General features: G+C 50.1%; 1 protein-coding gene across 3 annotated transcripts in view; it reads left to right on the forward strand.

Annotated features, from left to right (window-relative positions):
• The window catches only part of olfm2a (olfactomedin 2a), a 27,517-nt gene extending 13,243 nt beyond the window's left edge, over nucleotides 1–14,274 (forward strand). For 2 of the 3 annotated variants that reach the window (XM_036553290.1, XM_036553291.1), the window contains exons 2-6: nucleotides 7,160–7,309; nucleotides 9,931–10,086; nucleotides 11,964–12,183; nucleotides 12,775–12,881; nucleotides 13,589–14,274. In XM_036553290.1, the coding sequence (XP_036409183.1) occupies nucleotides 7,160–7,309; nucleotides 9,931–10,086; nucleotides 11,964–12,183; nucleotides 12,775–12,881; nucleotides 13,589–14,263 (1,308 nt within the window). In that variant the 3' untranslated portion in view covers nucleotides 14,264–14,274. Of the gene's footprint in view, nucleotides 1–846; nucleotides 979–7,159; nucleotides 7,310–9,930; nucleotides 10,087–11,963; nucleotides 12,184–12,774; nucleotides 12,882–13,588 lie in introns of those variants that run through there. The other variant, XM_036553289.1, reaches the window with a different exon arrangement.
• Nucleotides 14,275–17,500: the final 3,226 nt, after the last annotated feature.

Consider the following 17,500-nt stretch of genomic DNA (forward strand, 5'->3'; position numbering starts at 1 on the left):
CCTCTCTCTGGAGCGCGGTGTGGGAGCACGGTGTGGGAGCGCGGTGTGGGAGCACGGTGTCAGAGCGTAGTGTCGGAGCGCAGTGTGGGAGCACGGTGTGGGAGTGCGGTGTGGGAGCGCGGTGTGGGAGCGCGGTGTGGGAGTGCGGTGTGGGAGCGCGGTGTGGGAGCGCGGTGTGGGAGCGCGGTGTGGGAGCGCGGTGTGGGAGCACGGTGTCGGAGTGCGGTGTGGGAGCACGGTGTCGGAGTGTAGTGTGGGAGCACAGTGTGGGAGCACGGTGTGGGAGCGCGGTGTGGGAGCACGGTGTCGGAGTGCGGTGTGGGAGCACGGTGTCGGAGTGCGGTGTGGGAGCACAGTGTGGGAGCGCGGTGTGGGAGCGCGGTGTGGGAGCACGGTGTCGGAGTGCGGTGTGGGAGCGCGGTGTGGGAGCGCGGTGTGGGAGCACGGTGTCGGAGTGTAGTGTGGGAGCACAGTGTGGGAGCGCAGTGTCGGAGTGCGGTGTGGGAGCACGGTGTCGGAGCGCAGTGTCGGAGTGCGGTGTGGGAGCACAGTGTGGGAGCGCAGTGTCGGAGTGCGGTGTGGGAGCACAGTGTGGGAGCACGGTGTCGGAGTGCGGTGTGGGAGCACGGTGTCGGAGTGCGGTGTGGGAGCACGGTGTCGGAGTGTAGTGTGGGAGCACGGTGTCGGAGCGCAGTGTCGGAGTGCGGTGTGGGAGCACGGTGTCGGAGTGCGGTGTGGGAGCACAGTGTCGGAGCGCGGTGTGGGAGCACGGTGTCGGAGCGCAGTGTCGGAGTGCGGTGTTGGCAGGTCACTCAGAGGGGCTGGTGTGACCCTCTGGATGGAGAGATGAGTGTCCCGCTGCTGAAGATTGGAGCGGTGCTCAGCACCATGGCCATGCTCACTAACTGGATGTCCCAGACTCTGCCCTCCCTCGCCACCATGGCATCCCAAGGGGGAACTTCCGAAAAGATCGTCAGTGTGCGTACCGCCCTCCTCCTTTACTGTGAGTGAGTGTGAATGTGTGTGCGTGCACGTGTGTGTGTTTGTGTGAATGTGTGTGTGTGTGTCTGTGTGTGTGAGAGTGTGTGTGTGTGTGTGTGTGTGAGTGTGTGTGAGAGATAGTGTGTGTGTGTGTGTGTGTGTGTGTGAGTGTGTGTGAGAGATAGTGTGTGTGTGTGTGTGAATGTGTGTGTGTGTGTGTGTGTGTGTGAGAGTGTGTGTGTGAGAGAGAGATAGTGTGTGTTAAATGTTAGTACATATACAGCACACACACATACACACAGATAGACAGTAGACAATGTGCTCACACACACTTAGTGTGGCAGCTGTAATGAGATGATGAGAGAGACTGTGTGTGTGTGTGTGTGTGTGTGTGTGTGTGCATGCATGCATGCATATGTGTGTGTGTGTGTGCGTGTGTGAGGGTCATTACAGGGACAGTACAATTACAGACATTATGGTACGTTACATTATGTTATGTTATGTTACGTTACGTTACGTTGCTTAAACACTTAAGCTTAAACACACCACACAATCCTAAAACACATGTTACCATTCAGAGCTCTCACTACACACAATCTTAGCATGCATTTAGTGTGTTTACATTTTCCTTCCTGTAAGCAGTGTTAATGTTAGCGTTTTCCTTCCTGTAAGCAGTGTGAACCTTAGCATTTTCCTTCCTGTAAGCAGTCTTAGCCTTAGCGTTTGTGTTCCTGTAAGCAGTGTTAGCTTTAGCATTTTCCTTCCTGTAAGCAGTGTGAACCTTAGCATTTTCCTTCCTGTGAGCAGTGTGAACCTTAGCATTTTCCTTCCTGTAAGCAGTGTTAACGTTAGCGTTTTCCTTCCTGTAAGCAGTGTGAACCTTAGCGTTTTCCTTCCTGTAAGCAGTCTTAGCCTTAGCGTTTGTGTTCCTGTAAGCAGTGTTAGCTTTAGCATTTTCCATCCTGTAAGCAGTCTTAGCATTAGTATTTTCCTTCCTGTAAGCAGTCTGAGCCTTAGCATTTTCCTTCCTGTAAGCGCTGATAGCCTTAGCATTTTCCTTCCTGTAAGTGCTGATAGCCCTAGTGTTTGCGTTCCTGTAAGCAGTGTTAGCCTTAGCATTTTCCTTCCTGACAGCCAATGAAAATGTAGCGTAATGCGCCAGCGAGACACGTCTGTTTGCTGAAAGCTGCTTCCTGTTGAAGCAGAATGATGTGATGGCACAGCCATGAGCGCCCAATCACTCCCTGCGCAGGAGCAGAGGAGGCAGGGCCACCACACACCTACCAATGCAAACCTGTGAGGAGGGAAGAGGAGGGGCCGAGTTCTGCCCCATAACCCCAGAGCGCAGCACCGTCATTCACAGAGCCACAGCGGCAGGAATCAGTCACACTACACATGCTTTCAGGAGCTGAGATACATGCAGGTCTGAGAGTGTTAGTGGTGCAGAGTGCTGGTCTCTCTGCTGGTCTGAGAGTGTTAGTGGTGCAGAGTGCTGGTCTCTCTGCAGGTCTGAGAGTGTTAGTGGTGCAGAGTGCTGGTCTCTCTGCTGGTCTGAGAGTGTTAGTGGTGCAGAGTGCTGGTCTCTCTGCAGGTCTGAGAGTGTCAGTGGTGCAGAGTGCTGGTCTCTCTGCAGGTCTGAGAGTGTTAGTGGTGCAGAGTGCTGGTCTCTCTCCAGTTCTGAGAGTGTTAGTGGTGCAGAGTGCTGGTCTCTCTGCTGGTCTGAGAGTGTTAGTGGTGCAGAGTGCTGGTCTCTCTGCAGGTCTGAGAGTGTTAGTGGTGCAGAGTGCTGGTCTCTCTGCAGTTCTGAGAGTGTTAGTGGTGCAGAGTGCTGGTCTCTGTAAGGGCATTATAAGGTTTTACATTTGTCTCAGGGAGGATGGCAGCCATGACGCTCCTGGTATTTCTATCACAGGCTGCACTTGGTTGCTGTCTCCTGTGTGTCTCTTACAGTCAGTGAAGTTATGGGCATCTGTCTGTCCTGCCCCCTCCTCTCTCCCCTCCACTGTGACCGCATGCAACACGTTCTAGTGATGCTGGGGTTCAACTGTTTGAAACTATTTCTAATGGTGCCCTCTGTCTCTGTCCATTTCCTGCTCAAACAGCCTCCCCGGTACAGCGCACATTCTTTAGGAATGCCTGCTACCCCCAGCGTAGTCCATGAGAGCAGAGGTGAGCTGTCCCAGGTCCGCCTTCGCAGGTCCCAGGGCCCGGAATGAGTCTCTCAGAACCCTCACACACAGGCTTCTTCCCAGCCAAAACACCTCATTTAAAACAAGCAATGTTTCATGAGCCAGGTGCTGTGCTAATCAGAGAGAGATGCAAGATGCAACTATTCAAATTCTAATATTTTATTTATTTATTTAGCTGATTATGTGCCATTGATCTTAAGCAAGTATCATGTTACATGTTGTGTCTTTTAGGTAGATTTACAAGTGGAGTATAAAATATCTCAGTATCATGGTATGCTGTTGCTTCTGAAAGTTCTGTATTGTTGTCTGGTTCATCTTTTTACTCCATATCTATCGTTTCAAAATTTTCAGTCTTTTATTTACGTTTATTCATTTGGCAGATGCTTTTTTATTGTCTTTCCCAGAATCCACGCTGTGGATCCATTCTGTACAGAACATCTCTGTCTCTGTTCAGAAACTAATATCAGCTGCCACTGCTGCGGTCAGGCTGATAGTTCTCTGCAGACAGAGAGAGACTGCGGGGAGATTTATGTCTGTAGTCACTTTATTCGTTGTCATGCCTATGAACAGCTCTGAAAGAGTGACAGCCCCAGCTCCTCACACCGCCGTGATTGAACCTGTCGCTTTTAAAGGTGAAAGATCAGCTGTAGAGGTTTGTTTGAGAAAAGTCCCCTCTGATGATGAAACACTGGAATGAAATATGAATCAGAAACAGGTGTGATTTTGTCTGCCTCTGATCAGAAACGCCACAGTGGCAGGAAGGCTGCCGGTATATTCCGCGCATGGTCCCACCGGCCTATTCCACATGCAGCCCTGTGGTTCTGTGCTGTCAGGCCTGAGTGAAGGGCAGCCCATTCAGGGCCTGCGGCCTCCAGGGTTGGTGATGAACTCCTCCACGGTAGTGACCCAGCGGCGCAATCCAGACCGCCCAATCAGAAGGAGGCAGCAGGCGTGGGGATTCCCAGTGGCCACGCCCCTGCACAGCTCCCCAAAACATAACCAGCTGTGATTGGTTAAATCCATCTCTGTGATGTCTGTTAGCCCTTAGGACTGGACAGGGTTCAGCTGTAATTAGGTAATTAGACCTTGGTGATCTCTGTTAGATCTTAAATTATTGGCTGAGAAATAATCCAGCCAAAGTTGGCTAATTATACTTGGTTTCATGTGAAGATCCTTTGTCTTTTTCAATCATTCAGACCCACAAGATTGTCCTTGCCTGCTAGCCAATCAGCATTGCTGTTTCTGCTGATACATGGAGTGTGAGTTCAGCGTTTCTCCCTGAGAGACGTCATGCGTGAATGTTACACTCTCCGGATATTCAGCCTTGATTTTGATGCAGAGGGTCGCTGAGCCCCTCCAGTGCTGTTTGTTTATATTTTTATTCAGCTGGCTGGCCAGGACAGCGGCGGGCGGCACAGCTCACTCAGACTGTAGTAAGTGATGAACTCGTGGTGCGCGCATTACTCAAGTTCAAAATCTGTAAACTGCTGTGGGCGTGACAGAGGTATTAGAGTGGTGAGAAAAGGACCAACAGATCTGCACCAATAGCCTATAATTATATATAATTACATATATAATATATATAATATATATAATATATATAATTATTATTTTATTATTATCTTAATTATTTTAATATATAATTATTTATTTTACTTTATTTAATTATTTTAATTTACTCATTTAAAAAAATAAAATAAAATTATTTATCCTTTACGTGCGGATACCAGTCCACGGCCCGGTGGACGGGGACCGCTGCCTTACAGCACCTGACTGCACTGCGCCTGACCTGACTGCACTGCGCCTGACTGCACTGCACTGCGCCTGACTGCACTGCGCCTGACCTGACTGCACTGCGCCTGACCTGACTGCACTGCGCCTGACCTGACTGCACTGCGCCTGACTGCACTGCGCCTGACTGCACTGCGCCTGACCTGACTGCACTGCGCCTGACTGCACTGCGCCCGACTGCACTGCACTGCGCCTGACCTGACTGCACTGCGCCTGACTGCACTGCGCCTGACCTGACTGCACTGCGCCTGACTGCACTGCACCTGACTGCACTGCGCCTGACTGCACTGCGCCTGACCTGACTGCACTGCGCCTGACCTGACTGCACTGCGCCTGACTGCACTGCACCTGACTGCACTGCACCTGACTGCACTGCGCCTGACTGCACTGCGCCTGACCTGACTGCACTGCGCCTGACTGCACTGCGCCCGACTGCACTGCACTGCGCCTGACCTGACTGCACTGCGCCTGACTGCACTGCGCCTGACTGCACTGCACTGCGCCTGACTGCACTGCGCCTGACCTGACTGCACTGCGCCTGACTGCACTGCGCCTGACCTGACTGCACTGCGCCTGACTGCACTGCGCCTGACTGCACTGCACTGCGCCTGACTGCACTGCGCCTGACCTGACTGCACTGCGCCTGACTGCACTGCGCCTAACCTGACTGCACTGCGCCTGACCTGACTGCACTGCGCCTGACTGCACTGCACTGCGCCTGACTGCACTGCACCTGACTGCACTGCGCCTGACTGCACTGCACCTGACTGCACTGCGCCTGACTGCACTGCGCCTGACTGCACTGCACTGCGCCTGACTGCACTGCACTGCGCCTGACTGCACTGCACTGCACCTGACTGCACTGTACCTGACTGCACTGCACCTGACTGCACTGGACTGCACCCGACTGCACTGCGCCTGACTGCACTGCCCCTTGACTGCACTGCGCCCGACTGCACTGCGCCTGACTGCACTGCACTGCGCCTGACTGCACTGCACTGCGCCTGACTGCACTGCACTGCACCTGACTGTACTGCGCCTGACTGCACTGCACCTGACTGCACTGCACTGCACCTGACTGCACTGCGCCTGACTGCACTGCACTGCACCTGACTGCACTGCGCCTGACTGCACCTGACTGCACTGCACTGCGCCTGACTGCACTGCACCTGACTGCACTGCACCTGACTGCACTGCGCCTGACTGCACTGCACCTGACTGCACTGCACTGCGCCTGACTGCACTGCGCCTGACTGCACTGCACTGCGCCTGACCTGACCGTACTGCGCCTGACCTGACTGCACTGCGCCTGACCTGACCGCACTGCACACACACACACAGTATGACATTGACTCTGATTGGATTAGTAAAAGAGTGATATCTCTCATCTCCAGATCACCAGCAGAGATGCTTCATCAATCTTTGGGGAACAGCTCAATTTCCGTCTTCAGTCTAAACCAATTAGGGCCCCCCCCCCAACACTGCCCCCCCCAAAGCTCTAACCCCCTCACTCTAACACTGTGTGTGTTCTGAAAGGAGGAGAGCTAGTGTGTTAGTTGTTTGAGTGACAGTGTGTGAGTGTGTGTGTGTGGGTAGGGCCGTGGTTTATTAGATGTTTGATGGTGTGTGCATGTGTGTGTGCCATGGTGTATTAGATGTTTGACGGTGTGTGTGTGTGTGTGTGCTGTGGTGTATTAGATGTTTGACGGTGTGTGTGTGGGGCCATGGTGTATTAGATGTTTGACTGTGTGTGTGTGTGTGTGTGTGTGTGTGGGGCCATGGTGTATTAGATGTTTGACAGTGTGTGTGTGTGTGTGTGTGTGTGTGTGTGTGTGTGTGTGTGTGTGCCGTGGTGTATTAGATGTTAAACGGTGTGTGTGTGTGTGTGTGTGTGTGTGTGTGTGCGCCTTGGTGTATTAGATGTTTGACGGTGTGTGTATGTGTGTGTGTGTGTGTGTGCCGTGGTGTATTAGATGTTAAACGGTGTGTGCGTGTGAGTGTGTGTGTGTGTGTGTGTGTGTGGGGCCGTGGTGTATTCATTGTTTGACAGTGTGTGTGTGTGGTGCTGTGTTGTATTAGATGTTTGACAGTGCATATGTTTGTGTGTGTGTGTGTGTGTGGGTGAGTGTGTGTGTGTGTTTGTGCATGCCGTGGTGTATTAGATGTTTGACGATGTGTGTGTGCCTCTGTCTCGGCAGGCTTTGTACCCAAGTCCGGAGGAGGGCTGGCAGATCTACAGCTCCTCTCAGGACGTGGAGAGGAAGTGCGTGTGCACGGTGGTGGCCCCCGCCCAGAGCGCCTGCACCCGAGACCCCCGCAGCAAGCAGCTCCGACACCTCACACAGAAAGTGAGTGACAGCTGTCCATCATCCATACACATGCAGGAGAGAGGGAGACGAGGAGAGAGACAGGGAAGAGAGACAGAGGAAAGTGAGGGAAGAGAGGCAGAGGAAAGTGAGAGAAGGAGAAAGGGAAGAGAGACAGAGGAAAGTGAGGGAAGGAGAAAGGGAAGAGAGGCAGAGGAAAGTGAGAGAAGGAGAAAGGGCTGAAAGCAGCTCTTTTAGGAGAGCAGCTGTGCTAACAATAGCAGCAGGTCTATTGATCCAGCTGTAAACTCACTCACTGTCCCTGATGTGGAGGCAGAACGCCTCACCCCTCCCTCTGCCCCTCTATCTCCCCCTCACTCTCTCTCCTCCTTCCCTTTGCCCCACTCTATCTTATGGGGGAGAGAAGGAGAGAGAGGAGAGGAAGGGGGAGGGGGAGAGGGGGCAGAAAGAGGAAGGAATTAAAATAGATACATTCAACTTATGGCTGTAATCATTGATTAATTGTATGTATGTGTATATGCCTCTTACATATAATATATCCCCACATTCCTGAATGTATATGTATGTTTTGACTCTCTATACCTGTACTTAGATTTAACATTTATTACACCATTTGGCAACACTGCTAGTGGTTTGTCCTGCCAATAAAGCTGCATTGAACTGAACAGAGAGGGAGGGAGGGAGTGGGAGTGTGTGTGTGAGAGAGAGCGAGAGAGAGAGGGAGTGTGTGTGTGTGTGTGTGTGTGAGAGAGAGAGAGAGGGAGAGGGAGGGAGAGAGAGAGGGGGAGTGTGTGTGTGAGAGAGAGCGAGAGAGAGAGGGAGTGTGTGTGTGTGTGTGTGTGTGTGTGAGAGAGAGAGAGAGAGAGAGAGAGAGGGAGTGTGTGTGTGAGAGAGAGAGAGAGAGAGAGAGAGAGAGAGAGAGGGGGAGTGTGTGTGTGTGTGTGAGAGAGAGAGAGAGGGAGAGGGAGAGAGAGAGAGGGAGTGTGTGTGTGTGTGAGAGAGAGAGAGAGAGAGAGAGAGGGAGAGGGAGAGAGAGAGAAAGGGAGTGTGTGTGTGAGAGAGAGAGAGAGAGAGAGGGAGAGGGAGAGAGAGAGAAAGGGAGTGTGTGTGTGTGAGAGAGAGAGAGGGAGTGTGTGTGAGAGAGAGAGAGAGAGAGGGAGAGAGAGGGAGAGGGAGAGAGAGAGAGAGAGGGAGTGTGTGAGAGAGAGAGAGAGAGAGAGAGAGGGAGGCTCTATGTTGGGAAGAATACTAATAGGAAGAGAGATATTGCCTCTAAATGGCGCTGCAGAATCACCCGATGCTGCACAGATCTGAAAGCGTTCAGCACAGGTGTGTGGCTGCATTCACTGCATTATTCTCCAGAGCGACTTGCATACATGTAGGTTACAATTTCATCCATTTATACAGCTGATTAATTACTGAGGCAATTCTGGGTATAGTACCTTGCCCAAGGGTACAGCAGCAGTGCCCCAGCAAGGAATCAAATCAATTCAGTTCAATTCAATTCAATTTTATTTTATTTGTATAGCGCTTTTTACAACACAAGTTGTCACAAAGCAGCTTTACATTGTTCCCAGGCCTGAGACCCCCTGAGAGCAAGCCTAAGGCAACAGTGGCAAAGAAACACTCCCTAATTTACAGGAAGAAACCTTGAGCAGACCCCGGCTCAGAGGGGGAGCCCATCTGCTTCTGGCCGGCACTGGGCAGATGGAATTACATAGAATGCTTGAAATTATACAATGTGCTTTAAGACATTTGAATTTTGATAGATAGTAGTAAATAACAGAGTAACTATAAAATGTATCCTAGAGAATGTCTGGTTCTTGGCACGCAGTTGGCTTGATAGGCAGGTCAGCGAAGTAACAGGACTGGAGATCGGGGTGTGATGCTTGGACTACAGCTCCAGGCAGGAGCCCGGAGCAGGGACAGGAAACAAATAGAGAACAATGATTAGTGGATGGTAAGAATGACAGGAATGTACAGCAAATCAAACGAGCAACCTGCACTGGGGACTCACCTGTGTTTTCATGATTTCTTTTACTGGAATTTCTGTAGGCCCAGATGCTAATGGTGTATGGGCTGTCTTCTGTATCTTAGTCTCCCTAAACTGACATTAACTGTGGTGAGTTACAGTGCTGAGTGATTTCTTACAGGCACAGAATCAAACGCTTCACAGCACGTATCTTCTGTCACCTACACTATAAAGTCACAGTTATAATTTGGCAAGTAAGTTAATGACGATATAAGCCTACTGACTAGATTACTAGGTTTCTTTGTACATTTTATGTTTATTGCAAAATGAATCACGTTTTAGGTATTTCAACTGCAAAGGGTCATTTTGTTCACATATAAATTTGATACTTGGAACAATTTCATCTGGCTGGCAAAAAATATGTTGCTCAGATTGTTATGCTTGCGTATGTAGTACAAGTGGTCTGGAGCTGACGTGACATTCATTTGCACATAGAACAAACTCCAGCTCAGAAAAAATTGATGAATTCCAAAATGTTTTGTCATTTTGCTCGTACACACACTATGTGCATAAACACGTTAAAATGCATGGGTGAGTGAAGCTGCGCCGTCCTGGCTGTATGTGGCCATGCGCTTCTGGCGCTGACAGCGTCTCTGTGTTTGATTGACAGGTGCAGAACATCACGCAGTCCATGGAGGTGCTGGACCTGCGGACCTACAGGGACCTGCAGTACGTCCGAAACACAGAGTCCCTCATGAAGGTGGTGGACAGCAAGCTGAGGACAGCCTCAGAGAACCCCAGATCCCTCAACCCCAAGAGTTTTCAGGTAACACACCTGTGTTTACTGAACACTGCACTCTCAGGTAACTCGCCTGTACTTACTGAACACTGCACTCTCAGGTAACTCGCCTGTGCTTACTGAACACTGAACTTTCAGGTAACTCGCCTGTACTTACTGAACACTGCACTCTCAGGTAACTCGCCTGTACTTACTGAACACTGCACTCTCAGGTAACTCGCCTGTGCTTACTGAACACTGCACTTTCAGGTATATCACCTGTGTCTGTGTTGAAAGGAGGTTACATGAGCATTATGAATTATACAGTTGATTTGTGGGTCATGGTGAATGTCTGTTAAGAGAGAGAGTGAGTGTGAGAGAGAGAGGGGTGTGGCAGTTGTAGGAGATTAATGCTTTTTAAGGCCCAACAATCCCAGCATTCTTTGCTGCTCTGCTACCCCACCAAGTCAATGAAAAACAGGGCTGGCTCCACCCCCTCTCTCTGATTGGAGGACATTGGGATGTGCCAGTGTGTTACAGCAGTGCATCCATGCATTGGCTTTATGTTGGAATGTATTAGCAATGTGTGTATGCATTAGCATTTCTACTGTGTGTTAGCTTAGCAATGTGTGTATGCATTAGCATTCCTACTGTGTGTTAGCTTAGCAATGTGTGTATGCATTAGCATTTCTACTGTGTGTTAGCTTAGCAATGTGTGTATGCATTAGCATTTCTACTGTGTGTTAGCTTAGCAATGTGTGTATGCATTAGCATTTCTACTGTGTGTTAGCAGTGTGGGGCCTGCAAACACAACGTCTGCAGAGCTGGAATTTATCACATATACAATCCCACTCAGGTCTCCTCTCTCTCATTTTCAGGAGGTGTGTGTGTGTGCATGTGTGTGTGTGTGTGTGCGCGCATGAATGAATAGAATTTTATGTATTTTCATTTAATCAAATTCATTTGGATCATAATTAAGATATCAGACTGGTGTTAAAAACAGTCTTTTTATATATAGATCTCTATATAGATATATATATATATATAGATCTGGGCTGCTGAAGCTGGGTGTTTACCTAAACTGCTCTCTCTCAGTGCTGCAGGGGATTGTGGGTAAGGCCGTGGCGATGCTGTGGGGGCTATGAGGTGCTGAGTGCACTGCAGTTCCTCAGCACGGAGATGAGTGATGAATGCGGGTCTGACTGTGCTGGCAGCAGGACAGCAGATTTATGAGTGTGGGGCTGCGGGGGGGGGGATGCAGATTTATGACAGGGAGCTCCGGGCTGAATAACGCTAACGCTTCCTCCCTCTGCCCCGCGCTGAGGCCAGCCCGCGGGGGGGCGACACGAGCGGGCTGCAGCTGACAGGGCGAGACCTGCTTCCAAAGGAATGAGCTGCACCCGCAGGGGGCGGGGCAAGGGGGCTCCGCCCCGTGAGTCTGGCATTGAGTGATACCTGCATCAGACAGCTAGCAGTGCTGCTGCTGCAATCTCCTGGCCTCACTGTAAGATGGAAGTTTAATCTGTCCGGATGACCTGTAAGCATGACCCTCATCTGGAGCGAGGCTTCCCGATTGTGGTCCTCCAGCCCCCTGCCTTCTCCCCTCACCTATGTTACTTGGTCTAAATTAACTGGTTGATTGGTAAATTTTCAGTTTGGTACTTATTACATACAATGCATTGCAACCATGAGATGAAATATCTTAATATCAATTTTTACATACCCTCTCTCTCCCTCCCACTCCACTTTTCACTCTCTCCCCTATCTCACCCTTCTCTCTCTCTTCTGCCCCCTCTCTCCCCCCCTCTCCCCCCCCCCTCTCTCTCCCCCTCCCCCCCCCTCTCACCCCCTCTCTCCCCCCTCTCTCTCTACCCCTCTCTCCCCCCCCTCCCCCCCCCCTCTCTCCTGCCCCCTCTGTCTCTCAGGAGTTGAAGGACAAGGTGACCCAACTGCTCCCCCTGCTGCCAGTGTTGGAGCAGTACAAGTCGGACGCACTTATGGTGGCGGTGTTGAAGGAGGAGGTGCAGAACCTGTCTCTGGTGCTGCTGGCCATCCAGGAGGAGATGGGGGCTTACGACTACGAGGAGCTGCGGCAGAGACTGCTGCTGCTGGAGACGCGGCTGCACTCCTGCATGCAGAAGCTGGGTGGGAGACAGAGGCCTTCAATAATGCACTCACTTACCTGCATCTCCGTCGTGTGTATGAAACCTGTTCCACAACAGGGATGGAATGTGAAAGGGATCTAATGGTGAAAGCACTGTTTGAGTGCACCTGCATACATTAAACATACCTATACCACAGGAGTAATTTGACATGAAACAGACCATAGTTTCTTCCAAAAAGATTTAAATTAATAATCCCCAATTTAAACACGGAAACAGTGTGAAACAGGGGTCAATGTAATTATCCACATCCTGGTAAGTTAAAATGTGAAACGGTTTTCTGTATTAGAATAAATAATGGGCCTAATTTCACAAAGAGAGATGAATGAGCTGTACAGTGAGAAGCTTCTCTTGTAACACTTCTGTCTGCAGCAGTGAGCGCTTCCATATTTTCATACCTCCCTGTTTAATCCTCAGGAGCATTGATCTGTGACCAAAGGCTTGGGGGGAGGGGGTCCCCTGTCCTTATGGACTTAATGTCTGTCTGTCTGTGGATATAATCACCTGTCTGTCCTTCTCCCAGCTTTGGGAACCTGTCTGTCTGGCTAACCGTCGCTCTGTCCGTCTGTCCCAGGGTGTGGGAAGCTGACAGGTGTCAGTCACCCCATCACCGTCCGTGCGTCTGGCTCCCGTTTTGGCTCCTGGATGACGGACACCATGACTCCCAGCGCGGACAACAGGGTAAGGCCCGCCCGCGTCTGTCCCCGCACACCTGCCCCAAGTGAAGGTCTGTCTCCGCACACCTGTCCCAAGTGAAGGTCTGTCTCCGCACACCTGTCCCAGGTGAAGGTCTGTCCCAGCATACCTGTCAAGGGTGAAGGTCTGTCCCCGCACACCTGTCCCGGGTGAAGGTCTGTCCCCGCACACCTGTCCCAGGTGAAGGTCTGTCCCCGCACACCTGTCCCAGGTGAAGGTCTATCCTCGCATACCTCTCCCAGGTGAGGGTCTGTCCCTACGTACCTGTCCCAGGTGAAGGTCAGTGACCCCCTCACCCCTCAGCAGTTACCTGCAGTGACAGCGTTCCCAGAGGCTCCGCCTCCAGCAGAACGGGGGGGGGGTCTTTGGAGTGGGCTGTCCTAGAGATAGAGGGAGAAAACCGCAGGCAGAAGGAGAGGCTGCCACCGGGGTATAAATCAATCACTTCTGATCAAATTAATGATGGCATCAGTCACTGAGAGCACATTTAGGAGTCACTCAGTTCATTTCAGTTCATTTACAGCCAGGTTGAAGCTTCCTGTGGAGCTGATCTTTAGTCCTAGGTATGTGTAGCTTGCAGTGTGCTCAATGTTTGTTGTCCCTAATGTAAATGTAATGTAATCTCTATCTGTCTCTCCCTCTCTCTCTCCCCCTCTCTCTTTCTCTCTCGCCCCCTTTCTCTCTCTCTGCAGGTGTGGTCGATGGATGGGTACCTGAGGGGCAGGCGTGTTCTGGAGTATCACACACTGAGTGACTTCATGAAGGGGCAGAACTTCGTGCAGCACCTGCTGCCGCACCCCTGGGCGGGGACGGGCCACGTGGTTTACAACGGCTCGCTCTACTACAACAAGTACCAGAGCAACATCATCATCAAGTACCACTTCCGCTCACGCAGCGTCCTGCTCCAGCGCAGTCTGCCCTCCGCCGGGTACAACAACACCTTCCCCTACTCCTGGGGCGGCTCGTCCGACATCGACCTCATGGCGGACGAGACCGGCCTGTGGGCCGTCTACACCACCATCCCCAACGCCGGCAACATCGTCATCAGCCGGCTGGAGCCGCAGAGCCTGGAGGTGCTGCAGACCTGGGACACCGGCTTCCCCAAGCGCAGCGCCGGCGAGGCCTTCATGATCTGCGGCACCCTCTACGTCACCAACTCCCACCTGGCTGGCGCCAAGATCCACTTTGCCTACTACACCAACTCCTCCAGCTACGAGTACACAGACATCCCATTCCACAACCAGTACTCACACATCTCCATGATGGACTACAACCCCCGGGAGAGGGTCCTGTACACCTGGAACAACGGCCACCAGGTGCTCTACAACATCACCCTCTTCCAGGTCATTACAAATTCTGGAGACTAGAGCTCTCAGAACCGAGCTTGAGAGAGCTAAAACTAAACGCTTTCAGAACCGAGCTTGAGAGAGCTAAAACTAAACACTTTCAGAACCGAGCTTGAGAGAGCTAAAACTTGAGCACTTTCAGGACTGGGCACCTGCAGTTGGACAGACAGCCATGGTGGCCATTTTTATTTCTCTGATGAGTGCGCATGGTTCCTTTCATTTGTGACAAAAATAAAGATCAAACTTTGACACTTTTCTACCTCTCTGCTCATGTTTCTGTGAAAAAAGAATTTCTGAAAGCTTTCAGAAAGATCGTCTCATTCCCACAGGCCGGGAGCAGGAGCCTGGGCCTCTGTTGTGCTCTTCCGTTTTGAAATTCTCGTGTCACAGCAAAGGTTTGGAGGAGAGAGAGTGAAAAGAAGGAGAGGAGGAGGAAATGGAGGGGCTTCACTGGTGCTAATAAGCTTCCTGCCCTTCCCTCATTCCCTCCTTCTCTCTCTCCATCTCTCTCCTCCCGTTTTTGTATGTTCACTGCTGACATATCCAGTATGCACTGACACCAGTTTGTATGTGATATCATTTTTGTAATATTTTATTTCTAGTGATTACTTTCAGTTATGATTTCTTTGTGAAGCATGCTTTAAAAATAAATACAACTGATTATTTTATTTTTATATCTGTTCCTATTCCTTATAAATCCTGCAAAAACAAAAAACTACTAAAACTATTCAACAAATGTTTGTAAAATGGTGTAAAGCTGATTTCAGCATCAATGGACTGCACTCTGATATGAAGCTTCTTACAGACATTGAAGGCTGCCTCTGTGTTCAGAGTAGGCCATTCACTTTAAGCTTAAACTGACGCTTCCCAAGCTCTGGCCATCCATATAATTCAACATAAATGGAGAAAGACAGAAGTATAGATATGTTCGTATATTTGTATGTATGTGTGTATGTACATATATACTGTATGTACTGTATGTATGTATGTATGTATGCATACACTGTATGAATGTATGGACTGTACAACTTGAGGATGGATGGTGGCTGCAGAGGTTACTGCAGTTACAGCAGGATTCAGATCAGTCGGTACCTCTCAGAGACAACTCTGTGATGTCCAGGCTGCTAACCTCAGATCAGCTGTACCTCTCAGAGACAGCTCTGTGATGTCCAGGCTGCTGACCTCAGATCAGTCAGTACCTCTCAGATACTGCTCTGTGATGTCAAACAAGCCAAAATGGTAATACAGAAAGAATCAACTGCTGCAACTCCATGTCAACTGAGGCTGGAGTTCACTTAGCGATGACTTCGTGAATAGTGGCAGAAAAGTCAGTCATAGTTTCCCAAGGGGAGCAAAGTCTTATAATTGGTTAAAATGAGTAAATGCAGATGGAAACTCCGCCCATCCTGGGGTTCAGCCTCATTCTCACAGATCATGGTAATTTCTGTCTGTTACACTGGGCCTTTAATTATACAGTAATTAGCTATAATGAGATCTAATCAATCTAACGCGCTCACAGCAATCATGCAGACCAAGGTCTGTTCTTTTGCGAATGACACAGGATGATAAGAGATCATTTGATAATAATCTCTTTTGAAATGTGTAATTAATATTCAGCCCCTGTTAAGATTAACTGCTCCAGCCAACAGCTGGCCATTGGAAGCAGCAGGAGGAGCTGTTAGGTTAAGATGGGTGGCAGTGTAATAGACGTTAAAGAGATCCACAGTCTGGGTGAGGTCTCAATCCCTGTTCTCATCACTCAACACCAGTGTCATTACCAGTCAAGCTAAAGGCAAACTGCCCATAGCTCAGGCAATGCTGGCTAATCAAGTCTCAGGGAGTGATGTCACTGCTGAAACTGCTCTGCTACCTGCTGCCCTACTAACTTCATGCAGGATATACGCTGCTAATTTCAGCTCCACTACAGGAGGGGGAGTGAGATGTGAAGCTAGGAGCTTTAGGGTGAATGTTGTGGTATGTGTGCATGATAGAAGGGATGATGGCTGATGGTTTTAGAGAAGTTTGATAAACCTGCTGAGAGAGGCACAACGGCCATGCAGTCAGAGAGATTACAGCTGTGAAAGTCACCGTGTGGCTGCTCTGTGGAGTAAAGCTAAGCTAATGGCCTGAGATCAAGCACAGAGAATAGCATTCATCCTCCACTGGACTTAATCAGCCCACCAACAGACATAGACAAAGACAAAGACAAACAGACAGACAGACAGACAGACAGACAGACAGACACACACACACACACACACACACACACACACACACACACACGCAAACACACACACACACACAGACATACACACACGCAAACACACACACAGACTAACACACAGACACACACGCAAACACACACACAGACACACAGACACACACACATGCAGACACACACAGACACACAGACGGACAGACACCAACACACACACACACACGCAGACACAGACAGACAGACACATACACACACACACACACACAGACAGACAGACAGACACCAACACACACACACACACGCAGACACACACACAGACAGACAGACACATACACACACACACACAGACAGACAGACACCAACACACACACACAGGCACGCGCGCACACACACACACACACACACACACACACACACACACACACACGCACACACACACATCCACACTCACACACACACACACACACACCAACACACACACACACACACACACACGCACACACACACATCCACACTCACACATATACACAGTCATTCACACACAGAGGCTTATGAATGCTGCAGCAGATACATTACTGTGCCATTATTAGAATGAATTACTAATCAATTACTACCACTATGAGTTTTACTCATCAATACTCATTAACCCTTGAACCTTGGACAAAATAACTTCATAATTCACTGATATTACAAAATAATAAACTGTGAATCAAACACATTAAGCTGTTCCTTATGTGGGTCTGAATGAAGAGCACCGCAGAAAGAGAGCTGTCCCCGTCATCTCTCAGATTCAGTCTGCTGTCTGTCTCTCTTCCTGTGGTTGTTCTGCACCAGTTCAGCCATTTATATATTTATGGGGTCGTTATTATAGAAGGACGGGGATTGCCTCAGCACTGCACCTCACTACCTCCAGTTAATGCGCATCGCAGTAATTCGCACCATGGACACGTGTGACTGTGGCAGGGTTCCCCTCCGCTGCTTTCCCAGCTCTCCCCACTGTTGTGACCTGAGGCTGAAGAACGGAGACTGCAGAAAGAGGC

This window comes from Megalops cyprinoides, chromosome 19 (genome assembly GCF_013368585.1).
Source record: "Megalops cyprinoides isolate fMegCyp1 chromosome 19, fMegCyp1.pri, whole genome shotgun sequence".
NCBI classification, from domain to species: domain Eukaryota; kingdom Metazoa; phylum Chordata; class Actinopteri; order Elopiformes; family Megalopidae; genus Megalops; species Megalops cyprinoides.